This window comes from Natator depressus, chromosome 2, assembly GCF_965152275.1.
Source record: "Natator depressus isolate rNatDep1 chromosome 2, rNatDep2.hap1, whole genome shotgun sequence".
NCBI lineage: Eukaryota > Metazoa > Chordata > Testudines > Cheloniidae > Natator > Natator depressus.
The window spans coordinates 99,847,641-99,874,722 of NC_134235.1; the positions used below are offsets into that span (position 1 = coordinate 99,847,641).

Here is a 27,082-nt window from a genome sequence, read left to right on the forward strand (position 1 = left end):
TATAGGAAGCTTTAAGTTAAAAAATTACTAACAAACAAATAATTTGTTTCTGTCATTTTTAACTAAGTTACAATAGCTACAGAAAAACAAACAGTTTTAATATAATTAAAACATTCTCTTAAATTTCTACTAGCTAGATCTAGCTCTTTCAGTGTTTATTTTGTTTTTGTACATAGACCAGATACTCAGCAGGTTTCTGTCAGTCTAGTTCTACTGAAGTCAATGAAGCTAGGCTGAGCTACACTAGCTGATGATCTGTATCAATATAAGCAGAGAAGGCGAACAGAAAAAAACCTTTCAAATTCTGGGTTGCAAAGCAAGTAAGAGCTCATTGCATTCAAAAATCACACCAGAATAGTTCAATTTATCCCTGCGGTTCAGGCACTAAAATTGCTGTGAAGTAGCTTTGAGCTCTTGGGAAATAATAATATGTAAATGAGGCTATGTAAAAAAGAAAAAATGTCAACCATATATCTAAAAAAATGTCAACCATATATCTACAAAAATTAAGAATGAACATTCAAGGATACAGATCTTATTCTTTCTTCTAAGAACATCGAATTTTCCCTTTAATCTTATTTTCTCCTACCTTCATCTCCACCTATCTCCTCAGCATTCATTCTCTATTCTAGACCAAAAGTGTTTTAAAAAGAGAAACAGGAGATAAAATAACAATACAGTCAGGCATGGCACCTACATTTATAATCTAAAAACAAGAGATGTTTAAGAACTATCAAGAAACCATGTTAAAACTCACATTTGAAGAATGGGGGGTGTGTGTGTGTGTGTGTGTGTAATTTATATGAACTTCTTACACGAAGTTTTCAATTTCATCCAATTGTTTAGAAAATATGTTTATGTAACTTCTGTTTTGATAACCTCTTCTCTGAACAGTTCACTTCAATTTTCTGAGTCTCACTTTCTCATCTATAAAATGGGATAATATTATTTTCCTGCCAGGGATACTGTGAAGTTTGTAAGATTATTTAAATAGTAAAAGTGCTACATTGTATTATTAACAACAACGTAGCCCTGTTTTATTTTTGTGAACTTATCTGTGTTACAAAACTTTAATAAAACTGTGAACATATAAATGAAATTAATGCCATTTAAAATATATTTAGCCCAGACTTAGGCTTGCAGCAAACTAAAGCCCCAATTCAGGAAAACAGTTATCATGGGGTTAAATCCATCCCGGTTCAAGAAAGCACTTAAACATGCATTTAGTTTTAACTACACATTGACTTCACTGGAATGTAAGGATATGCTTCTGTATCCTTCCTGAAGAAAGATGTTGTCAGGAAAGGGGGGCCAAGGCTGAAATCCTGCAAACACCTACACCTAGTGGCACAAATGAGTAGTGCTTTTAATGTCATTGGGACAATTTATATGCAGATTTCAGAGGAGCGTGTTAGTCTGTATTCGCAAAAAGAAAAGGAGTACTTGTGGCCCCTTAGAGACTAACAAATTTATTTGAGCATAAGCTTTCGTGAGCTACAGCTCACTTCATCGGATGCTCAAATAACTTGTTAGTCTCTAAGGTGCCACAAGTACTCCTTTTCTTATATGCAGAGTTATTTGCATGCATGAGTTTTCAGGATCAGAGGGAAAGTTTTGATCCTGCATCTGATTTCAATGGGACTACTCACACAGGTCCCTATTTCAGAAAGTATCTATCTTCCGGGCAAGACTTGAGCATGCGCTTCTTTTCTGTTATGAACAGGTATGGATTTAAACTTTGGTAAAGTGCTTTCCTGAAGAGGGTCCATAATTAGCATTACAAGATTGGGCTTTATGAACCCAGTCCTCGTGAGGGGCTGAGCATCCTCCAGGAAAGAAGGATGCTGGGGCACCTCAGAGGATGGAGCCCTCAGGCAGCATCAGTCACACATCTTCACACACCTGTTTAACTTTTGAAATTGTGCCTTGACTGATAAGGGCAAAACCTACACCAGGACAGGGATCATGGCGTGTTTTTGTGAATCACTGTCTAGATGTACAGTGCTATTTATTGACTACAATCCCCTGTGTGTGGCAGCAAGAGCAGGAGCTGGCCCGATGTTTGGAGAAGTTGGCTGTGGTTCCAATTAAAACACGCACACGCAACCCAGCGACAGGTCAGTCCCCGACCAGCCTTCCAGAGATGGGAAGGGATGCGAGCTGCGTGCGATGCAGCAGCGTTGGCTCTGCTGCTGGGGAAAGACGAGCCCCGGGGGCTGGGGCTCAGCAGCGCACGGGCTGGGACAGGCAGCGTGGGAGGGCTGAGGGGAGGTGTGAGGGTGGAGGAGGGTGAGTTGTCCTGGCTCTGGATTGGCAGGGGGGTTGCTGATAGGCAGCGGAGGGGTTGCTAGTGTATTGCCGGCGCATTAGCGGCGCGATTAGCTCGGCTGCTGTGGCGAGCTGGGGGCTGCGCCCAGGTGCAGCCCGGCGGGGCGGCACGTTCCCTTCGGCGGAGGCAGCGCGCTGGAGCCGGGCGGCGGGAGAGCGCGCGGGAGGCCAGCCGGGGAGGAGCTGGCTGGAGAGGAGGTGGAGGAGCGGGGAGGGCCGAGGGAGGCTGCTGCGCTCCCAGGGACAGCTGAGGTCCCCGCACACTCGCCCAGCGCCGCTCTCCGGCTCTGCCCTTTGGTGGCACCGCGCTGGGGGGGGGGGGGGGAGCAGCCCAAACCCCGCAGCCGTGGCGGAACTGCGAAGGGGACGGAGCTGGGCAGCGCCGTTGCGGGCGCATTTGACCACGAGGCTCCCCCAGGAGCTTCCCTGTCCACCCCGCTCCGCAAATCCCCGAGGCGGGTGCCTGCGGGGGTGAGCCAGCCCCGGCCGGCCGCAGCCCGGGAGCCCCCACCGCGCGCGAGGCGCTGACCCGGGGAGCAGCAGAGGCGAGATGCCATCCAGCCTCCGGGCACCGGAAAGTTTCGCAGCTCCGTGAGCGCGGCGGCAAACTGCCCCCACCTCCGCCCCCTTCTTCTGGCTGGGCGCCTTGGGCCCGCAGCGCAGCGCAGCTCCCTCGGGGCCTCCGCAGCTGCAGGGCCTGGGGGGGTCTCTGGGGGCGAGGTGCGGGACTCGTGTGCAGGACAAGGGCGCTGTTTGTTCTCCTCCACCCTCCCCGGCTGTCGCTGGGGGGGGGGGGGGCAGCCGCAGCAGCCATGGAGCCCGAGGCGATTGCGATCCTCTTCCTGAACCAGAGCGAAGGCCCCCCCCGGGGGGAATTCAACCTCTCGGGGCTCTCGGAGGAGGAGCAGGACACCAAGCCCCTCTTCGGCATCGGCATCGAGAACTTCCTCACCCTGATCGTCTTCGGCGTGATCTTCGCCTTGGGGGTGCTGGGCAACTCGCTGGTGATCACGGTGCTGGCCAGGAGCAAGCCGGGCAAGCCCCGCAGCACCACCAACATCTTTATCCTCAACCTGAGCATCGCCGACCTGGCCTACCTGCTCTTCTGCATCCCCTTCCAGTCCACGGTCTACGTGCTACCCACCTGGGTGCTGGGCGCTTTCATCTGCAAGTTCATCCACTACTTCTTCACCGTCTCCATGCTGGTCAGCATCTTCACCCTCTCCGCCATGTCGGTGGACCGCTATGTGGCCATCGTGCACTCCCGCCGCGCCTCCGTCCTGCGGGTCTCCCGCAACGCGCTGCTGGGCGTGGGGCTCATCTGGGCGCTCTCCATCGCCATGGCCTCGCCCGTCGCGCACCACCAGCGCCTCTTCCACCGGGACGCCAGCAACCAGACCTTCTGCTGGGAGCAGTGGCCCAACCCCCGGCACAAGAAGGTCTACGTGGTCTGCACCTTCGTCTTCGGCTACCTGCTGCCGCTGCTGCTCATCTCCTTCTGCTACGCCAAGGTGGGTGCGAGGGGGAGGGTGTCGAGGGTGCAGGGGATGGGTGTACGGGGTGCAGCTACAGGGGGTATAGCTATAGGGGGTGTGTATGTGGTAGTTACAGGGGCGTAGGTATAGGGCGGGTGAGTGTTTGGGGTACAGAGGTGGGGTGTAGCCAGGGGAGGGGCTGGGAGTTTGCGGTACAATTACAGGGGTGGAGTGTAGCCTTAGGGTGTGTGAGAGAGTTTGGGGTACAGTTGCAGAAGTGGGGTGTAGCCTTAGGGTGTGTGTGTGAGAGTTTGGGGTACAGTTAGAGGGGTGGGGTTTAGCTATAGGATGTAGCTATAGGGGGTGTGTGTGTATGGGGGTATAGTACAGGGATGGGATGCTGGTATAAAGTGTATAGGTGTATATGGGGTATAGTTACAGGGTGGGTTTAGGTATAGGGTTTGTGTGCATAGACGAAAAGGTACAACGATGATTGAATAGAGGAAGGGGTAGACGCATAGCTATAGGACAGGGTGGGGTATAGGGTGTTAGCATCTGCAAAAGTTAGATGGGTGGGCTACCTGGTCTGTGTGTGGGTGCAGTAGCGGGGGCTAGGCTATGAGGGGTAGTTTTGGGCTGCGTGCATGGGAAGAGAGTACAGAGGTAAGAACATGGGAGGGGTTGAAGTTTCGGTGTGTGTAAGGGAGTGGGGGTACACTCAAAGCGAGTTAAGTGTGGCTGGAGTTATACTGTGGATTTATAGGCTAGGAATGTCCAGTTGTAAGGTGTTTCGGGGAACCTCACACCTGTGTGGGTCCGAGGGTTCAGCAGTAAATGTGGGGAGGAGGTATAGTATAGCCGATAGTGGGTGTATTGTCTGCTAGTTTTCATTTTTTTTAGAAAAAAACTTCTTTTTAAAATCTCCATTTCAGCTGCGATAAACGCTTTCTGTGTTTTCCCGTACTGCTGGGTGATGAGCTCCGAACTGAGCAAAATGCAACAGTGTGCAAAGTTGTTAACATATTAAAAAAAAATTGCAATAAGTTAAAACATGCTGCACTTCAATAAAACCCAGCCACACAGGGCCGGTGTAACCACTAGGCGAACTAGACTGCAGCCTGGGGCGCCAAGATTTGGGGGCGCCAAAAAGCAATGCCCCCCAATTTTTTTTTACACTATTGCTCAGGGGCAGGTACCTGTAAGTCTCTAGCATTCGGGCCGCGCCAGGGCCAGCAGCCTCTTCACCTCGGAGTCTCCCTCGCTTGCCCGGGGGCCACTCCTCCTCTCAGGCTCCCTGGCTGCTGCCATTGCGGCCACCCGGGAGGACACGGGCTGGGGGCGCCACCGTGGAGGAGGCGCAAGGGGCCAAGCTCAGCTGGGGCCTTGCACCTGCCGTCCGAGAGCAGCAGGAACCAGGCGCCGCTTGGGGGGAGCCGGGTGGCCCGAGCCCAGGGTGGCGGCAGCCTCCGCAGCAGCAGGGGCAGGCGGGGAGCGTAGGAGGGGTGGCCCCCGGACAAGCGGGGGAGACTCCGAGGTGAAGAGGCTGCTGGCCCTGGCGCGGCTCAAGCGCTGGAGACTGACAGGTACCTGCCCCTGCCCCATCCTGGCACCGCCTGCCCCTCAGCCCAGTGACTGTTACCTGCTCCACCAGCCTCAGTGCCCTGCCCCATACTGTCAACCACCCCAAGCTCACTGTGACACAAGCATCCCTTGGCAAAGGGCCCCCTGATCTTCACAAACAGCTGTCACCACAGGCCTGACAAACTCACTGCACCCTGCACGTGTCTTACAGGGCACTTACCCACAAAGAGGAACATGGAAGGGATCTACACAAGGCTGGTAACTTGTCAAGAGTGAGAATCTTTGTGAGATGTGTGCATGGGTAATATTGAAGGAATAATGTATTTACCTTAAAAGTCTGCTTTACAGACTCGGGGTAGAAATGAGTCACCAGGGATAATGGCCCTTTGGGGTAAGGGGGATTTGTCACCCTGCCTAACCTGGCTGATGATGCAATGCAAGGCTCAATTGTTTAGCTTTGCACAATAGTAAGACTTTGAATGGGACACCATCAGAGGCAATGGCAAACAACTGAAATGCCTTAAAGGTAAAAAAGAAACATTACAACAGCCGTTATCCGTTCGGACAGGCTGTTTATAATGCTAAGTTTACTAGTTTTCAGAGGTTGTCGGGGAGGTGGGGGCGCAAGGTGGAAGTTTCGCTTAGGGTGCAAAAATATCCTTGCACCGTCCCTGCAGCCACATTATTACTGGGGTCCTGATCCGTACGATGCCCGTTCTACCACTTACTTCTTAACGTCCAGTTAAAAGACACTAAGAGCAACAGGCACGCTACCCGCTTGTTAGGGAGCCTCATCCTGCATCAGCTGAAGTTAATGGGAGCTTTGCCTCTGACTTCAGGGGGCTCAGAATCATGCCTTTTGCTGCCAGAAAGCAATCACTTGATGATGAGCAAGTTTCTGATGAAAAGGGCTGAACTGTGACACACTCACTCTCCCCACTTCTTCGCTCAGGCAATGATCCTTTTCTGTACCATTGTTTTCTGCAGCTTTGAAGGAAGCACCAATTCAGACTGCTGTTCTCCAGAATCTAGAACAGGTTGAATTCTGTCAGACTGGACAGTTCTTTTACTGAGATCTTGCAAACCTTTACTCGCTTCCTTAGTTCTTACTCACTACAGTAAATTGCATTGAAGTTAATAGGTCTGCTCATGTGAGTAAAGTCTGCTCTCTTGCTGAGGGATCAGTTCCTCCAAAGCAAACATGTTTCCAAGGGGGTTGTAGTGTATAATTTATATAGTTTGTGCATAAATTCATTAATTGTGATGTGGAAAAAGGACCGATAGAGTGCAAACGTGCATTTTAAAACACTTTGAAATATGCTTATATTCAAAGGACAAAGTTTCTAAATTACAGAGCAAAAACAACATTTAAAGTGACAGAGGTGTCAAACTGGCAAAAAGGCAAAACATTAAAATTAGTATCAGCCCTTAAAGGTTTAGTTCTCTTTTCTCTGTGTGGTGGGTAGATTTCTCATTGTCTGTAATAGGAGTTACTGTGTGCACTGAGGGGAAGAAACCAATACCGTAGATTTGATCATCACCATATTTAAATAAAGATATTAACAGATATGGGGAAAGTGTTAATGGACATGCTCAGAAGATGCCTTTTTTAAACATTAATTTTTAATGAATAAGTATTAATAATTTTTATAGCCAAAAGAGCATCATTCACAATATTGACTTATGCCTCTAAACCCTTGTTTTTTAATGAAAGAAGTTTTGTAAGTTAAACAAGTGTGAATGTTTTTTAAAATTATAAATTTTTACTTGTAGAATTTAAAAACAAAATTAAAAGGGATTGTTTTTTAACAGACTTTATTGAAATATTAAAGTTAATATAAACACACCATTTTGATTACAAAAATAACTATTTATTATAAATATTAATTTCAAGAATATGATTTTAAAAAATCTTCAAATCTGAGTCCCAGAATGTCAAGTTTATGCCCAGAGCAAATCTTTTATGGTCAAGTTAAAATAGCCTGAAACAGGGGTTAACTAAACTAATTAAATGTATGTTAATTAACAGTAAAATGTTGTCACAGCCAGGAAATCAAGGCAATTCAAAGTTGCAGCTGGAACCTCATTTTTAACTTGCTACCAGGCTGTCCTTACTTCACCCTTGTTTTGGTTAGGAATTGAAGGGGTCTGAGATGACAGGCCTAATCCTGCTCCCGCTGAAGTCAGGATCCAGCCCTGAGGGACCAGTTCTGTGAGATGCTCACCACCCTCAATTCGTAGCAGTGAGAACTGAATAAACTCAGCTCTTTGCAGGAGGCACTTGGCATCTGTCTGCAACATAAGGGCTCACTCCTACTGTGACTGTAAAGTCATTGACAAAACTCCACCTGCAGTATTTTGGCACATCCGGATGAGCAGGGGGTGGGGTAGGTTAAGATTGGAATGGCAATAAATCAATGACAGAGTTTCAGTCTTAAATTTGTGAAGGCCAGAGCTGTGATAGTATATGTCCAGCAAAGGAGTCATCATGAAGCTCCATTTAGCAAATTACCATAGAATGCTATTGAAATAAACACAACCATGACATCTTGGCTTCCCAGTACACACAGTGTGAAAGGAAAGTTGCTGTGTAATATAACAGGTACATCAATGGCAACATTTAGTTATAAAGTAGAGCATACTACTAGGTCAGATCCTCAGCTGGTATAAATTGATGTAGCTTCATTGATTTCTATGGAGCTACATTTAATTACGCCAGCTGTGGATCTGTGAAATAGTAATAATAAGGAAGCTTCAGTCTACTCATAATGTAGTTTAAGATAAAGGGAATGCAGTTCTCTATTTGAATATATGGCATTTTCAGGACTGTTGTAAGGCAAGTTCTTGTTTTTTTTATGTAAATTGTAATTTCCTTCATTTTTTATGCATTTAAATGGCAAGCTAGCTGCATTCCCTCTGTCTTAAATTACATTATCAGAGAATTCACATCCTACTGGGAAGTACTAGCAGAAGGACAGCTCTTTCTGAGAGACAACAGCACCATTACGAATTACAGAAATACTGAAACAGTGATGGGTATTTCTAAAATCTGTCCTCCTGCAAACCCAGAGAAAACCAGAGCTGGCATTCACATGTAATGAGATTTATAAGCAGTGATTAACTATTTAATAGTTCAGTAGTGAGTATTAAGTTAAGTGCATATTACTTGATGGATAGCTTGAAATGGCTCTTTTCAGTAAGTGTGATTTGTCATGAGATTACATATTTCTTTTATTATTTACATCTCAATTTATTGTATATACTATTATGAGGTTACTATAGGATTGCACATTAAAAAGTGCCACTTAAGGACCAATGGCTCAAGCCTGCAAAGTGCCAAAGCTTGTTTTGGGAGGTCCTGAGCATCTTCAGTTCCCATTTACCAAGGAAGTCAAAAGTGACTAGTGATTTTGGGTGACTCAGTTTTTGGGTCCCAAGTTGAGAAAGCTTAAAGCTATCCTCTGAAAACCAGGGCTCATTCATGTTGGGCACCCAAAAATCATGGCACCCAGAAACTAAGGTAACTACAATATTAGTCACTTTTAAAAATCCTGGTCATTGGCTTTGATGGGAGTACTCATGTGGCAGAATATACCCCAAAATGATTATTGTCCACTTATCCATTTCAAATATTAATAACTGCCCCATTTTTTACTTTTGCCTTTAGAAATACTAAGAGAAACCCGTCTCCATTATGTACTAATATCCTGAACATTCTGAACTGCGGAAATTCATTTTGATTTATAGACTCAGTTAAAAATATAAATCACACAGCGTAGGAGTCCTAACATAAAAATGAGCTTAAAAATGTTCCTGGACTGAAATCTTGTATCCCAAGTTTTAGCAGGAGGATGTTAATGGAAGAGGTATAACCCAGGCCCACCAAGAAAAATAAAAATAAATAAAATCTATAATAGTTGTAGTGACACAGTACTAAGTAGAATGGAATGAAAGGCTCTGCTGTAGTAATTGAATTGGTCCCAGTACCATAACTATGGCACTGCTGACAATGACATTTGAATGTAAATAAGATTTATATGACAAATTGTGGTTCAGAATGCAATGTTTACATATATCAAGATACAGTCATTATTATTAGATAATTACCTTGTGTAATCTACTTGGAGGCATTATTTTAAATGGATCTTTCCAGGAGCTATTAATAATGAAAGTGTAACCAATGAAATGTCTGTAAGTAGCAAGAAATCAAATATGCTTTAAAACTGTACAGTGTTTATGCTTGTATGTTGTTTGGTGGAAATATATATGCCAAAAGCAGCAGGGTCTTTTAAACCATGTTCTCTCTCTCTCTCTCTTCCCCCTGCTCCATGCCCCCCCACCCCCCGTCCTCCCGTATGATTTTAGGAGGAGAGAGAGAGAAAGGGAGGAGTCTGTTACAGCATAAAGGAGACATACACATGGGTTACATTCCAGCAATTTATATTATGCGCTTTTTTTCGTAACGCATTCAGTGATGGCTTTAAGACTCTTCTACCGCCATGGTCATAAAAGACCCTGCAAAACCTCAGGTTAATAGGAGAATTTATTCCCTTTTATCCTTTCCTGAGAGCAAAATATGATCTGTAAACAATAGGTACATGAAAGCTGGGAGCTTGAAAAGTTTTATGTAAGGAATTGTTTTTCCAGATTTTAAGTCTTTTGACATATAAATTCTTGTTAGAAAAGAGTATGGAGTACATTTTCAGCTAAGTGAGTGGGGATTTAGTTGTGTGAATCAGCTATGTTCTCCAGGCTGCTTAAAAAAATAAGAAGTGATCCTTCACTTCAGCTAGCTTTCTGAGCACAGATGGAGTACTAAATCTTGGTACCAAACTCACTTGGATGCATTTCTGCATGTTACAGGTTTTTTTCCTACAAATCCTGCAGTGTTACCAGCTGCTACAAATGCAGAAGTAGATGTCTTCAAAACTACTTGGGGTCAAATCCTGACTGGCATCTGGAAAACAGCATAATAGACCCCACCAAACCCATATTCAGTGTATGCTGTAAGAAGAACATTCATGTGTTCCAGTGTTGTGGTTGACAATAGCCCACAAACCACTACTTCATGCAATCTGTTCCTAAAAAAGGATCAGACACTGCCACCCTTGCTCACAGTGAATAGTATCATATTTTTAAAGTGATCCGATTGAAATGAGTGTGAGTAATAGAGGAGCAAGGGATCATTCATTGGGAACATTCTGGTCCAAAGTAGGAATAGTGTGTATAGAGGCCATTGGTTGATCTTGGAGTATACGTACATAAACATATCACTCCTCTACAGCTCCTGTCATGTGTGGATTGTCTGCTTTGTTTCAGTGGTGTTGGAATAGGGGCATCCAACTTCTGCACATGGACTGCAGATTATCTGGTGAACCCCCCATACAAAGCTAGAATTTGACTAGTCAGATGGCTGCATGTGGTGGGTTTGTGAAATTAGTACCTAATCCAAAATGGAGAAAGTTCAAGGGGTTAACTACCTGGAGGAAATAGCCTATCAAGTAGCGTGGAGCTGGCCACTACTCCAGATCTTAGTCTAAAGCAGCAACCGGGGGAATGGTTTTCATTTCTTTCTCACTTGCTTTTACTCTCTTCCAAAGTCAGCCACACATTCACCACTCACTGTCCTCATCCTCCCCATCCAGCTCCTACTCATACCTTGCTAGAAACTGCTGATTCTGTATATTACTCTGGCAGAAGCAGCCAGGATTTTCTCTTCCTTCCCTTTGCCCAGATGAGAGGAGGGAAGCAGGAGTCAGGAGAAGGAAGATCATTGCCCCAGGTTCTCTACAAGAACCCAGGAGTTCTTCTCATGGAAGTCTGGGAAAAGGGCTGTTCTTGCCCTCTGGTCTCCTTACCATTGAGGTGGAGAGGTCTGGGGGTTCATCCAGACCACACTCAGTGAAGGCCAAACTATGTGTCCCTCTCATGCTGTTCGTGGGTCAAGCTTGTCTACTGACAGTTTGAGTCATGTCAGGAAGATGCAGAAGAATGGAGATTGAGATGTACAAAAAAAATGCAGGATCAAGCAGTTGGTATGTATATACTGCTGAACTAATACACGTCTAATGTATTTAACAGTTATCATACCTTTAGCCTTGGATTTACATACAAATTGTCTTCAGTTGATGTTTTCAGGTATCCGGCAGTCTTTTACATCTTTTCTCTTCACCCACAAGTGACCATTGTCATTCAGAAATATATCCCTTTTCTTTTTAACTCATTAGATCAGTGGTTCTCAACTCTGGTCCACCGCTTGTTCAGGGAAAGCCCCTGGCGCACCAGGCTGGTTTGTTTACCTGCCACGTCCACAGGTTCGGCTGATTGCGGCTTCCACTGGCTGCAGTTCGCCGCTCCAGGCCAGTGGGGGCTGCGGGAAGGGCGGCCAGCACATCCCTCGGCATGTGCCGCTTTCTGCAGCCCCCATTGGCCTGGAGCGGCGAACCATGGCCAGTGGGAGAGGCGATCGGATGAACCTGCGGACACGACAGATAAACAAACCAGCTTGGCCTGCCAGGGGCTTTCTCTGAACAAGCGGTGGACCAGAGTTGAGAACCACTGCATTAGTTACATTTTTCAGAACATATGATTAATACTGGATCAGATCTGTGATCCATCTTATCTAATATCCTTTCTCTGAAAGTGGCCAGAACCAGATGGTACAGAGTAAGGGGCAAAAGACACCACAATAGGCAGATATGGGATAATATGCCCCCAGGGAAGTCTCCTTCTAACCTCTAAATTGAGATTGGTTTATATAAACCCTGAAGCATGTGGTTTTCTATCCCTTTTAAAACTCTGTAAAAGTATGTACTGTTATGACTCTGGATAGTCTTGTTATCCATATAAATACCCAATCCCTCCTTTGATTTTGCTAAATTCTTGGCTTTCATGGCATCCGGTGGCAATGAGTTCCATAGTCTAATTGCGTATTTGAATTTGCCACCTTTCCATTTTATTGAATGTTTCTTTTTTTTGTATACTTTTCCATAAACAATTGCATGGCACAATTTTTTTTCTTCAGATCCTGTCCTACAGATGCTCTTAATTTCAGAGTGAATGATGGTTGCAGCCAAAATATGTTCCTGCTACAGTACCCAAAAATCTTGTGCGCGAACTATCAAGGTTCTGTTACAATTTCGAAGCTTCTCTTTAATGACAAGTCAATTCTGTTGCCAGAATAAAAAACTGACCTACTATAGATACATGACAAGTCATGGCAAATCTTGCATAAAGGTCATATTTCACTTGTGACACATTTTTGTATAAATTAATGAAAAAAACCTTTTTAGTTTCCTTCTTCAAAATCAGACAGCTCCAAGGCGTGATTATATTAACCAAATATCCAGCTGCTGAATGCAAATTATGCAGAAGACTAAGGAAAGCTATGGTTCAAAATATACATTTTTTATTTTATGTGCAAAGAAAGTTATCCTAAATTCACAAACATAGACGTTCTTATGGAAGAAAAATAATTGCCAGTTACAAATGACTGTAGAACAGGTTTATGTTTATTGGCAGATTGGGTTCACTGCCATGTATATTTTGTTATGTGATGCATCTGTTTTTTATATTAGAATTAAATAGCTTATGTGCTTCATATTTGTTGATTCCCACGGGTGCATATTAGATATTACAGCATGCACTTTTGAAATGTGTAGACTGGATAATCAACATTTGCAAGCAATATTGGACAGCATAATTTTGAAACATGTCCCTTAATTTTAAAAGCTGTTAAATGCAAGATGCAAATTAATCTTTTTTCAGGTCCTTAATCATCTGCATAAAAAGTTGAGAAACATGTCAAAGAAGTCAGAAGCATCCAAGAAAAAGGTAGATTGCTTTCCTTACCAAGCATGCTAACTTCTCAATGTAATGTTGCGTGTTACCAAAGGTATAACATAGAGATGGACTTGAATCTAAATACACCTGAACATTGGGGGTTTAAAATCCAAACCTCAAACTAGATTTGAATTTTGCTTTTGGCCCCTAGTCTCTACAATGGGCTAAGCCACTATTCTAGATCTTTATACTTTGAACTTTTGAGGATGTGAAAACCAGATCCAGAACCAATCAGTGTGACTTAGACGTATTTCTAGTAGAAATGTACTTTTCACTTCTCCTGTATGTTTTCCCTATCTTGTAAATTTTTTCTGCTAATGTAATTTTTGATGTAATACGAAGAATTTCTGGTTTTTAAGATGAACATTCTAAATAAGGTTTATTTTACTTCCTGATCCTCTTTTAAAACGTTGCCATGCATGAAAACTGTTTTTATTCTCTGCTGTTCAGGGCTTAAATTAAACACCCACTACTAATACTGCAAATAAAATTTTGAAAAGATCTTTAAATCACAAAGCTAATATTGTTCTTTAGGAATGCATAGAAGAGTCTGTATCATAGTGAATTTGTCTGTTAATACAGCATGTAGAGTTCTAAGTTTGAGCAGACGTGGCACCAGGAGCCATGTAAAGTTCTAATTCTGAGCAGACTTGAAATCAGGAGTTTCCTGCCTGACTTCTGTATTTATGAACACAGGTCAAGATTTTTTTTTTTTTAGAGGCACAGTGTTAAGAGGATTAGGTATTACATCTCTGATTCAGCAGGGTACTTAAGTACTTTGTGGAATTGGGGCCTATAACTACTAAAGATTCAGAAAATTGCCAACTTTTGTGATTTTATCCTATGTCTTGTGATTTTTGGTGTTTTTAAAGCTTCAGCTCTTGGAGTCATGTGGTTATATGAGAATCTGAGCTTTAATTTGAAAATAAAAAAGTGTACCCTTATGTACCTTAAGGGCTCAAAAACCAGAAGGCAAACAAAATTAACCAAAATATTATTGTTTGAAAAATATAATTGGTTTAAATCAATCTCATGAGTTTTTGGGACCCAACTAATGACAGTTGAATGCTTGGGGTTGGCAATACAATTTTACATAGCCATACTGAAAAAATATATACTATTTAAAATTATTATTTCTTCTAAATAACAAGAACTCTTGCTCATTTTCATTCTGCATTTAGGGCCTAATCCTATGTTTCTCACAGTATTCAAATGAATGGATGTTGCCTGATTAAGGAGTTCATAAGTGGATTTTTAAATTAGACTTTCATATTTAAGAAAAAAGTTAAATGCAAAATAAATGTTTCCTAGAATACTATTTTTGTATATTTATTGATCACACACAAAACGTTAGCATTAACATATTAGAATTAGCATATTTCCTGAAATTATATTTCAGGTAGTTTTATTTACTTATGTGTAATGTTAAGAGCCATCCCATTAAATAAATAAGAGCAGCCCTGTAGTGTTTCCTTGGTTGCAGATTATACTGATAATGTTGTAAAGATAAACTTTGGAATTAGGCTTGAGAGGGATAATGGAATAAAACAGATGTTGCAAGGATTGTCAAACCATTATGCACAGTTAGGCATCCCACAGGTACCAAGTATCTTAAGCATGATAGATTTAAGAGACACAGGGACAAAATCTGCCCTAAATTCTTTGCCATCAAACTAAAATCATGGGGGGTGGGGGATGGGGGGTAGGGGGTTGCTTGGGTGTAAATAAGGTCAGAGACAAATCTCTCTTAGTAAATTGAGCAGGTATACAATTATCCATATCATTCTGCTTTGGATCAAAATGTTAACATAGTGAAAGGGTTAGGGCACTGTGCTTTCTTTATGTCATATCTACAGGAAAAAAAGAAATTTCTGAAAAAAAATCTGTAGGTTTATTTACCTTTTTGTTTCCTACTGAAAATGTATGCGTGATAAAGACAATATTTCAGTTCCCAGTGGGAATTTTTCCTAAATTGAAGGGTCCTATTTGTAATCTTTTATTAAGACAGATCTTTTATTGGGCAGATTCTGTGCTGGTGTAAATTAGCACTTTTATTGATATCAGCAGAGATTTATTGATTTGCATCAGCTGAGGACCTGGCTCATTATTTGCAAATATTTCAAAATATTGCAAAAATTTCCTTGCTCCATTTTGTCCTTCCTATCCCCTACTACTGCCTCTAGAAACAGACTTGGGAGAGGTGTCCTCTTGGTGTCCATTCCCCTTCACAAACATATTTTATTTTTTAAACAGAGGGACAGATCCTCAGCTGTGAAAATTGTCGGACACAGTGACATACTCTGACAGAGGTTCTCAAACTGTGGGTTGGGACCCCAAAGTGGGTCACAACCCAATTTTAAAGGGGCCAGCAGGACTGGCTTAGACTTGCTGGAGCCCAGAGCCAAAGCCCGAGTCTCACCACCAGGGGCTGAAGCAGAAGCCAAGAGCTTGAGCCCTGCTGCCCAGGGCTCAGGTTACAGACCCCCTGCCTGGGGCTGAAGCCCTTGGGCTTTGGCCCCTCCACCCTGGCAGCAGGGCTCGGGCAGGCTCAGACTTCGGTCCCCCCTCTTGGGGTTGTGTAGTAATTTTTGTTGTCAGAAAGGGGTCGCGGTGCAATGAAGTTTAAGAATGCCTGCTCTACGACAGTTTACACCAGCTGAGGATCTGCCCCAGAGACTATAGGTTGCCTGAATCCTGTTAATTTCCTACTCTAGGATCAAACACATGGGTTATTTCATGCTAGTTGCTAAATTTATCCATAACATAGTCCCACTGTAGCCAGCGAAGTTACAGAAGAGATGGATCCGGCTTTAGGCTTGAAGGAACGCATTTAGGGCACAATGGGAGAGTGTGTGCAGAGGTAAGACAAGTCTAGGATAGAGTGCTGTGGAGTATGGCTGGTTGGATGATCACTAAATAGAGTCATAGAAGTGTAGGACTGGAAGGGACCTCAGTAGGTCAGCTAGCCCAGTCCCCTTTACTGAAGGCAGGACTAAGTAATAACTAGACGAGTGGTTTTCAACCTGTAGTCCGTGGACCCCTGCGGGTCTGCAGACTACGTTTAAGGGATCTCAGAAAGGTTGTCATTACCATAGAACAGTGGTTTTCAACGTGTGGTCTACAGACCTTGCGGGGGGGGCGGCGGGGCGGGAGGGACCGGGGAGGGTCCGTAGACTATGTCTAAGGTTTCCAAAGAGGTCTGCATCTCCTTTTGAAATCTTTTAGGCATCCACAAATGAAAAAAGGTTGAAAACCACTGAACTAGACCATTTCTGACATATGTTTGTCTAATCTGTTCTTAAAAACCTCCAGTGATGGAGATTCTACAACCTTCCTAAACAGTTTGTTCCAGTGCTTAACTACCCTGACAGGAAGTTTTTCCTAATGTTCATCTAAACATCCCTTACTGCAATTTAAGCCCATTGCTTCTTGTCCTTTACTTAGAGGTTAAGGAGAACAATTTTTCACCCTCCTCTTTGTAACAACCTTTTAGGAAAACTTATTATGTTCCCCATCAATCTTCTTTTCTCTAGACTAACAAACCCAATTTTTTCAATCTTTCCTCACAGGTCATGTTTTCTAGACCTTTAATCATTTTTGTTGCTCTCCTCTGGACTTTCTCCAATTGTCCACATCTTTCCTGAAGTCTGATGCCCAGAACTGGATACAGCAGTCCAGTTGAGGCCTTATCAGTGTGAAGTAGAGGAGAAGAATTACTCCTCGTGTCTTGCTTACAACACTCCTGCTGATAAATCCCACAATGGGATTTGATTTTTTTGCAACAGTGTTACACTGTTGACTCATACGTAGCTTGCAATCCACTGTAAACCCCAGATCCCTTTCCACAGTACTCCTTCCTAGGTAGTCATTTTCCATTTTGTATGTGTGCAATTAATTGTTCCTTCCTAAATGGAGTACTTTGCATCTGTCCTTATTGAATGTCATTCTGTTTACTTCAGACCAGTTTTCCAGTTTGTCTTGATCACTTTGAATTTTAATCCTATTCTCTAAAGTTTTTGCAACCCCTCCCAGTTTGGTATCATCTGAAAACTTTATAAGTATACTCTCTATGCCATTCTCTAAATCATTTGAGAAGATATTGAACTGAACTGGACCCAAGACCTATCCCTGCGGGACCCTACTCAATATGCCCTTCCAGCTTGACTGTGAATCATTTATAACTACTCCCTGGGAACCAATTATGCACCCACCTTATAGTAGCTCCTTCTAGGCTATATTTCCCTAGTGGGTTTGTGAGGTGGTCATGTGAGACAGTATCAAAAGCCTCACTAAAGACAAGATATATCACTTCCCCTTTCCACAAGACTTGTTACCCTGTCAAAGAAAGTGGTTATATGTGATTTGGCCTTGACAAATTCATGTTGGCTGTTACTTATCACCTTATTATCTTCTAGGTGTGTAAAAAAATTAATTTCTGGATTATTTGCTGCATTATATTACTGGTCTGTAATTCCCCAGGATGTCCTTATTCCCCATTTTATAGATTGGCATTATATTTGCCCTCTTCCAGTCCTCTGGGATCTCTCCTGTCTTCCTTGAGTTTTCAAAGATAATCGCTAATGACTCAGATATCTCCTCAGTCAGCTCCTTGAGTATTCTAGAATGTATTTCATCAGGCGTTGCCAACTTGAAGATGTCTAACTTGTCTAAGTAATTTTTAACGTGTTCTTTCCCTAATTTAGCCTCATATCCTAACTCCATTTTCACAGGCATTCACTATGTCAGATGCCCAGTCATTTCTAAACTTTTTGGTGAAAACTGAAACAAAAAAGGCATTTAGCACTTCTGCCATTTCCACATTTTCTATTATTGTCTTTCTCCCCTGATTGAGTAATGGGCCTACCCTGTCCTTGGTCTTCCTCTTACTTCTAATGTATTTGTAGAATGTTTTCTTGTTACCCTTCATGTCTCTAGCTAGTTTAATCTCATTTTGTGCCTTGGCCTTTCTAATTTTATCCCTACATGCTTGTGTTGTTATTTAATAGTCACCCTTCATAATTTGACCTTGTTTCCACTTTTTATAGGACTCTTTTTTGAGTTTCAGATCATTGAAGATCTTCTGTTTCTTCTTATTTCCCCCAGCTACTCCATCATCACTTGTGGATGTGAAAAAGTTTTCCTTTTGGCATGGGAAGGTTCATCTTTAGCAGACCATCTGCTCTGTTGATTAGGTGACCCTGATGTGGAATCTACTGAATAGTTTCCTGGAGCTTTTGTATCTCCAAAGGCAATGGATATTATATGATGGATTGGGCCCACTGAAATAAGAATCTAGGTGTGGATGATTGTGTTAGTGAGGGTAAGAGCGAAGGTGACTGAAGGACCCTGAAGTTCTACGGCTGCTCAGTGAAGTTACTCATAGGCAGAGCTGAATACATTTCCTATACCAGCCAAATTCTGTTTCCAGCTAAAGGGAATTAAATCTAATGCCAACATTTCTGTTGAGTGAGAACTAATTAGCACAGTCTCCCATGCAGGAAATTTTTATTCATTGTCACTGAAATGGAAACGATTTTCATGAGCAGTCCAACCTTCTCTTGAGGAGATGAGATTGATTTCTTACCAGCTTGAGCTAAAAATCTATTGTTCAGAGTAAGTGGCTGGTTACTTACAGGTAAATAGAATCCAAATTCAAGAACCTAGCAAAATATCTAGGCCTCATGTACACTGATGTGTACCGTTTCTGTGTTATAACATAGTTTAGTGTTCCTTGAGTAGATGGGACTAAACTCTATGCCCAGGGATATAAGATAGCTCTGTAACATGGTTTGACTCCGTCTACACAGGCAAGACCAAACCATGTTGAAAAAGTGACAAGACCCTATTTATCTAATAACAGTGAATGACAAATTTGATAGTTAAGATGGAGCTTATGTCTCTCATCAATGAACTAATTGAAAGAGGTAATTGCTGGAAACTTAATAGGTGTTAATTTGTCAAACAATTGCAAAACAATAACTATTTTCCTAAAGAAGTAACTAAAAGCTAAAGAAAGCCCTGACAATGATTTTTCCAAGCCATGGTTGCATTCCATTATCCTAGAAGCCTAACATTTCTCTATTTATATCCTAGTACTCCCCATTGACAGAGTCTATCATTGGAGATGGATGGCATCTCCTTATGAAAATAAGGACAATGAAGTCAGGTAGCCGTAGCGTGGTCTAGTCTGTTCTGCTCAATTTGTTAGTTTTGTCTAAAATACTGTTTTTGTTGGTGAGCTTGGGTTTCCAGGTTATCAAAAGCATATATTAGCCTCCTCTTCCCAATTCAGGTTTAATACATATATTGTGATCATTTTTCATTGCTGGGCACTACTCCCATGATTTCCACCAACATTAATGGGATTTGTATGACTAATGGACAGATTTGCAAAAGACCCCTGGTTCCCATTTAGGCACCTAAATTAAGTGGCCAACTGGATACTGAGCACTTTTGAAAATGTGGCAACTGAATTTAGGTGGAGGTCTTTTGAAAATCTGGCCCTAAATCTTTATGCAATTCACAGAAAACATAGCCCATTAGATTTAAAGTTATGGCATTTCTCAAGGGCTTGCATCACCACTGAATGACACCAGTTTTGTATCAATGGAACTCCATTGCAACTCAGTGGAGTTCCACTGACATAAAACTGGACTAACAAAGTAGTTAATCGGAGCCTTAATCTTTACATACTGCTCCCTACCATTTGAATCACACAGTCCATGCAACGGGAACCTCATGTTTATCAAGTGAAGTTTGAGGGCCTATGTTCTTCTTGACCTAATCCCATTATATGAAATAAAATAATATGGCTGATAAACTAAAATAGTTTGCAAATACTTAGAAATGTGTTTTTTCCTAATATTTTTGTATCCCTATATAATGGTTTTGAACCACGTTGTTTGAAACTGTTTGTTCAAGTGTTAATAAATCATCCTTGTTTCTCTTTTCCTGCCTTAGACAGCTCAGACTGTGCTGGTGGTGGTGGTGGTTTTTGGCATATCTTGGCTGCCACATCACGTGATCCACCTCTGGGCTGAATTTGGAGTTTTCCCACTGACTCAAGCGTCATTTCTCTTCAGAGTAACAGCACACTGCCTGGCTTACAGCAATTCTTCTGTAAATCCTATTATATACGCATTCCTCTCTGAAAATTTTAGGAAGGCCTACAAACAAGTCTTCAAATGCCAGATAGGTAACGAATCACCTCTGAATGATGTTAAAGAAAGTAGAAGTCGGATAGATACAGCACCATCTACAAATTGTACTCATGTGTGAGCAACAATTAAAAAAAAAATCCTGCCATGTTGGGTTTTCTAGACTTCTAGAAAAAGCACAATGAGCTCCCAAAAAGAGCTGCAGCTTCAGCTTTAGCTTAATAACTGGTAGAATTAAAAAAAATCAATTTCCTTACATTTATCAGATAACTGTGGCCATTCTTAATATTAGACATCTTTGTCTAGCGTGGTTCAAATGAAGATCTGTCCTTTGAAAGATGTTCCAGAAAAAGTGGGTAATGGTATGTCAGTACTAGCCCTCTTATTCATTTAGTAGGAAAGCTAATAACTTGCTATTTATAAATATTAAAGTACAGCATATTCCAATTGCACCTATAACACAAATATGTTAACATAGAATGCAAGTGTACAATTCCTAATTCAGTTGTATAACGTCATACTTTATTCTATAAATTGTGTGTGTGTGTGGGGGGGGAGAAATGAGCTCTCACTTCAAAGATAGGTAATTAATGGTGCAGTACTATGATTTCAAAAGAAGTGCTTAGATTCCAAAGATAATTAAAACTTCAGTCATCTCTTCAAGGTTGGTTCTGACAATGGTTTTGTTTGTTTTTAAGCAAATGTTGAGCAGAAATAATTTTCATGTGCTGAAGTAATTAGAGAAGAAATGCTAAACTAACTATGTAACTGTAGAATTTACACCAGGTTATTGAGGCACTGAGGTTGTACTTTGTGTGTCTTGCCTGGCTGCATATACAAAACAATGGTTACACCTTTATAAAATTTTGCTTAAGGCACTCACATAGCAGTGGCATAACATAGGGTTGATGTAGTCGAAGTGGGAAGGGTTTGTTTCAGGTCTCTCTATATATGCCATTTCTAGTTATTGATATATATCTAAATACATTAGCTTAAACATTAAGTTATGGATATGTTCATACACACACACACTGTTATTCTTTGAAGGAAGCTTTAAATGGGGATTGAAATTGTTGACATTAGCATTCCAACAGTTCTATTAGTGTCTTAATATCAGACAGCTTAATAGTTTTAAGTTGGAAAAAATACAATTAGTATTTTTAAAACAAATTAAATGGTCCAATCCTGTAGACATTTAACTAACATGAGTAGTTCCACTGACTTTATTTGAGATTCTCAGCTAGTGTAAAGTGGTGTACCTCCATTGTCCTTAATACAGATACATCAGTGTATACCAGCTGACATTCTGACCTTCTAAGTTTAAATTTGATCCAGCTCCCACTGAAGTCAATGAGAGTATTTCCATTGACGTTAGTAGGAGTTGGGTTGGATCCATATTACGTGCATGGTTTTTTACATTTTTCTCCAGTTAATGCTGTGCCACATTCCTCTTCTTCCTGAGACTTAATGTTTACAACAGGGCAGGTGTAGTATCTTTTTGTGCTTAGTGGAAGATGGCTGTGACAAAGTCAGTGAAATTCCAAGCTAGAGGGTATGGCTTAATTCACACAAAAATGTCTGCATTTACACACTAATTCATGCACTCAGACATAGTAGAGAAATCATCTTCCCAGAAAATAGTACTGCATATATAGAACTTTTGTTTATTTATTCACTTTTTCCTGTATGTGAATGGCTTACTCTGTTACATATCCGAGTGAGTACACATGAAATGGCATAGAGTTATTGTCCCACATGCAAAGTACATTATCAGAGTCAAATTAATTAATAGGCAGCAGGTTTAAAACAAACAAAAGGAAGTATTTTTTCACACAATGCACAGTCAACCTGTGGAACTCCTTGCCAGAGGATGTTATGAAGGCCAAGACTAAAACAGAATTCAGAAAAGAACTAGATAAATTAATGGAGGATAGGTCCATCAATGGCTGTTAGCCAGGGTGGACAGGGATGGTGTCCCTAGCCTCTGTTTGCCAGAAGCTGGGAATGGGCGACAAGAAATGGATCACTTGATGATTACCTGTTCTGTTCATTCCCTCTGGGGCACCTGGCATTGGCCACTGTCAGAAGGCAGGATACTGGGCTAGATGGACCTTTGGTCTGACCCAGTATGGCTGTTCTTATATTCTTAAAATAGAAAATGCTGAATGTAGTTTGGGAGACAGCTCCTTCAGGGGCTAGTCTAAGACTGTGGACTGAATTTCCATAGGAACTAGGGGCAGCCGAAAACCTCACCACTTACTGCATGGCATACATCATTGACCTGCCTTCTCTAACATGGTATACACAGCAACATATATACATAAATGGAATATATATATTTTAAAAACCCAACCAAAAGACTCCACTGCAAACATAATTCTTCCTCTGGGGAGAGTATGAGAGAGGGAACAAACATCATGTGACAGGTGTTAGTCACATACTACTGGAAGGGGCTTGCATACTATGGTGAAGAGGGGTGGTATAAGAACCCATAGAGAATAGAATGGAGAGATCTTGCAACATTTCTGTAAAGATATAAAGTTATTTTGAGCAGTGGTTCTGAGAGTCTGTATTACAAATTCTGTGACTGGCACATTTTCACAGGACTGCACTGTAATTAAAAAATACAAAATCTGGCAAAAGAAGGGAATGTAAATTCATGCTATCTATAGGCACTCTCAATTTATATTTTTGCATAATTTATTTGCTTTTTTTCCCCACTGAAAAAATAAAATGACTATTTAGACAGAACTACAGCTACATTTGTTAACAACCTACATCAAGATAAAGAACCCTTTATTGTATTCAGGCTTTGTCACACTCACTACCATAATTATAGAGCACTTCCAGCATTTGTAACATACAATACCTCTGCTTGGAAATACCTCCTTTCAGTTTTTAAAGGCACTGCTTCTGGCATTTTTAATTTATGAGTTTAAAAGTAAAATAAATACATAAACTCAGTTAAGATATCTAATTTGATATTTTATCTGGAAAAAGCTTCCTTGTAATGTTAATCATTTTAAATTTTGTTGATTATTGGTCTATAGTGGATCAATGAGTTTGAGCATTTTGTGGAGGAAACCCTCCCTCACCTTCTTCCCAATAACAAATGAAACATGAATTAGGCCCTGTGGCATGGTACCTGGGCACTAAACTTCACTGCAGCTTCCCCTTCACCTTGCAAAAGCATTCAGGTGAAGGGCTATGGGCCTGATCCAAAGCCCACTGAAGTCAAGATCAGACCCTAGAAGAAAGCTGCTTCAGAAATGCAGGGTGGGGTGGGATGGGGGTGGGAAGAATGCCTTTGGGAATGTGAAACTCCACATCCAGAGTCACAGGGCTGGGCTGAACCCCAGGTTGTGGAGTATTTGTGTTTGACTTTCTAATTAGGCCAAAGTAGGGTTGCCAACTTTCTAATCACACAAAACCAAACACCCTGTTTAGGCTGTTTCACACTGACTTTCTCGCAAAAAGTTTAGAATTAAAGTGCCCATTTAATATATTCAAAACATAACTTCAATGTGATACATTGTTTTAGTACTAGGAGGTATTCAAGTCCCCTTTAAAATTGAATAAGGACAAGATCATGCTTTCCATATTTGTCTCTGCAGAGTGGATGGAAGGATAGGAAAGTCCACTTCACGGGCCTTTATTTTGTCAGTGAGAAAGAGGTTGAGGCAAAATGGCATATGGTGAGGTAAAAGCTGTGCAGCTTCTCCTGCTCACATGAGAGTGGGTCCCTCCTGCAGAATTCCAAAGTCCTCTAGAAAGAGGCTCGCTCTTGCAGATCTCACATGGAAGGGAGGCTGCTGATGGTTTCTTGCCAAATATTTTCACATTATGGAATTTCTTTTTTCTCTTTTTCTCTTTAAAAAATAACCTGAAATTTCATTAGAAAACTCTGCACTAACAGAACTTTAATGTTGCACAAATAAGCACTCAATTTAATAATTTCTGATTGTTTTAGGGTTTCTCATTCAACCTTAGGTCTGCAAATTTGTGTGTATGCCTTATTAAACCAGGATTTATTTACGTGATCACATACTCTCTAAAGTAATACAATGCATCATAAATTGTTCTACATGTTAGGTACACATCTGTAGCATCTTGTAAAACTACTACGGAAATGCCAAACAATCCATAAATCATTTATCTGAAAATCAGAAAGTAAACTATTCTTAAATAATCATACTACACAATAAGTGCAACTGCACTACATTATAATAAAATCTTGCTGGCATATCAGTGTCACCTACATATTCAGCTACATTAGCTTCACAGGCAATTGCTTCATCTCCTGAATTGCACCTGAGGAATGCAGTCACCTTTTGGTTAAGAAAGTGGATAATACATGGCTGCCGATAAATTATTAAAATACATACTTACATTAAAAGTCTAAGTCGATACAAACATACTGGACCATTGAGAGTGAAAATAGTATAAATATTCAAGAAAGAAATATGAGAAAATGCTGTATCTGTTTATCTCAAGGAAGAGAAAAAATGGAAAATTATAATGGATTATTTGAGAAATAATGTGAGAAGGTAAACAGCAACTGCATTGGAATGCATATGCAAAAGAGGACAGAGTCAGGCTGGTGTGGGAGTCACCCTTAACGTTGCTATTTCCTGACTTTTGAGTGCTTAACTGCCATTTCAACATTCTCTTAATATAGGGGTTTTTATTATGGAATATATTGTGGCTTTGGTAGATGAGTCATTTTCATCACATTAAAAGTGGTTTTCAAACTATAAACTAGCTTAATAAAACAGCTTACTTTTTTGGCAAGATAAAACATTTGAGTGAAGTGTTAAAACTCATGGTCCTTCAAATTTTGATAGTCAGTGATTTTGAACTTGTGCATGTCTTTCCTAACTTTTGAAGCTTATGGCACTCATTTTTGTAAAAGAACATTACTATCTCCAAGAGATAAGCACCAGGTGGACTGTGTTTTAAAATGTTACAAAAAAGAAATTTTGTTTTGAATGCATAAATTGTGTGGACAGTGGAGAAAATCTATGTACAGTGATAATACTATGAATGTTATTATTTTAGACTGCATTATGTTCGTGGCTGCTACATACTTTGGTCTATTTATATTGTGCCTAACAATAGTTATACATTTTCAGATAAGAGCAAAGAACTTCTAGTTTAGAGTATTTGTACAAGTATTGTGAATTCATTACATACACAAATTGTGAAAGAGCAGAAAATTTAATCTGTATTTGTGTCAGTGTATAGTTGACTTAAAGTACCATGCAGCTGTTCTAAATGATATCTGTGTTCTGCCTTAATTTTAAATACATCTGTACGATTTATGTTTCTGCACATAATTGTAATATTAAAACAGTTTTAGTGTGTTTGTATAACAATCTAACAACCCAAAGGTAATCTTTCAGGGAGTTATGGGGGATTAACTTTCAGTGCTATACCAATTATCAGATGGATGCCCTCATATCAGAATGCAAATGCCTTTATTGAAGTTTTGTTGTGCCATTTTACTGAATTTTAAAAGCCTTTGAAATGTAAATATTTTAAATGCAGCGGGTCTGAGTTTCCGTTCCCTTAGGCTGGTGTAAATAAACAATAACAACTGAAGTCAAGGGAGCCATACCAATAGAAAACTGGGATAAGATTACAAGTTTGTGCATTACTCATGGATTACACACACAGGGCCAGATTCTGATGTCACTTACATTAGCACTAGTCTACAAACACAGTTGAACCACAATAACCAAATGTGTGAATCATAGCTTATTTAGTTATTTCAGTGCAAGTCTATGTGTGGCACCTCTTATTTTGGAATAATAATGACTAAGGTTGGTATTGGCCTTACGCGGTAACTCATTTGATTTAATTGGTGCAGGTTTGTGTGTAGACCACTCCTGGGAGAATTCTGTGCCAAAATTAAAAATTATGCATACAATATTTTAAAATTCTGCATATTTTATTTGTCAAAATAACACAATATAATCTTACCAGTTTCAACTATTTTGGTAATTTATTTCAAAATACCAGTCAGCAAGTATGTGTGTAACAATACAGACAACAAAAAAGATTCAGGAAATGTTTTTTGATAAGTAGATTCTTTACTAAGCATATTAATACAGAACTTTGAGTAATAATTCATTTAAACTACAGTACGAAATGGATTTCCCGCACCCCACAGAAGCAGTGCAAAAAAATTGTCATGTAGCATCAACAAATTAAGCTAAAGACTTTCTAAAAGTTATTTAATTTTAAAAGACTGTTTTGAGAGCTGAATATTAATATAAAGAACAGGAGTGTTTGCACATTTTGAAAACAGAATTTCATTTCCTGTCAAACTCTAATAAAATGGAAAGAATATCTCAAAAAATTGACTGAATAAGAAGAGTTAAAACTAGCATTGAAAATTGTGTGCTACCTTCCTGCCATAAGAAGAAGACAATTAAAGACACGTTGGATATTCAGTTACTAAACTACATACTCAACCAAACTGGAGTATTGTGTCCAGTTCTGTGTGACACATTTCAGGAAAGATGCAAACCAATTGGAGAAAGTCCAGAGAAGAGAAAACAAAAATGATTAAAGGCCTAGAAGATATGACCTATGAGGGAAGTTTGAAAAAAAATGGGTTTGTTTCTTCTAGAGAAGAGAAGACTGAGAGGGGACATGATAACAGTTTTCAAGTACATAAAAGGTTGTTTCAAGAAG

The 27,082-nt window shown here is 40.9% G+C and overlaps 1 protein-coding gene across 1 annotated transcript; it reads left to right on the forward strand.

Moving 5' to 3' along the window:
* Positions 1-2,856: 2,856 nt before the first annotated feature.
* Positions 2,857-27,082, forward strand: GALR1 (galanin receptor 1). The gene is made up of 3 exons (XM_074944739.1): positions 2,857-3,839; positions 13,152-13,217; positions 20,187-27,082. The coding sequence occupies exons 1-3, from the start codon at positions 3,141-3,143 to the stop codon at positions 20,502-20,504; spliced, it is 1,083 nt and encodes a 360-aa protein (XP_074800840.1). The 5' UTR covers positions 2,857-3,140; the 3' UTR covers positions 20,505-27,082.

Bases quoted from the DNA above. Each gene is read 5' to 3' on its own strand.
- GALR1 (XM_074944739.1), top strand. From the start codon at position 3,141: ATGGAGCCCGAGGCGATTGCGATCCTCTTCCTGAACCAGAGCGAAGGC. The intron at 3,840-13,151 runs GTGGGTGCGAGG...ATCTTTTTTCAG, and splicing joins TCTCCTTCTGCTACGCCAAG to GTCCTTAATCATCTGCATAA. The intron at 13,218-20,186 runs GTAGATTGCTTT...TTCCTGCCTTAG, and splicing joins CAGAAGCATCCAAGAAAAAG to ACAGCTCAGACTGTGCTGGT.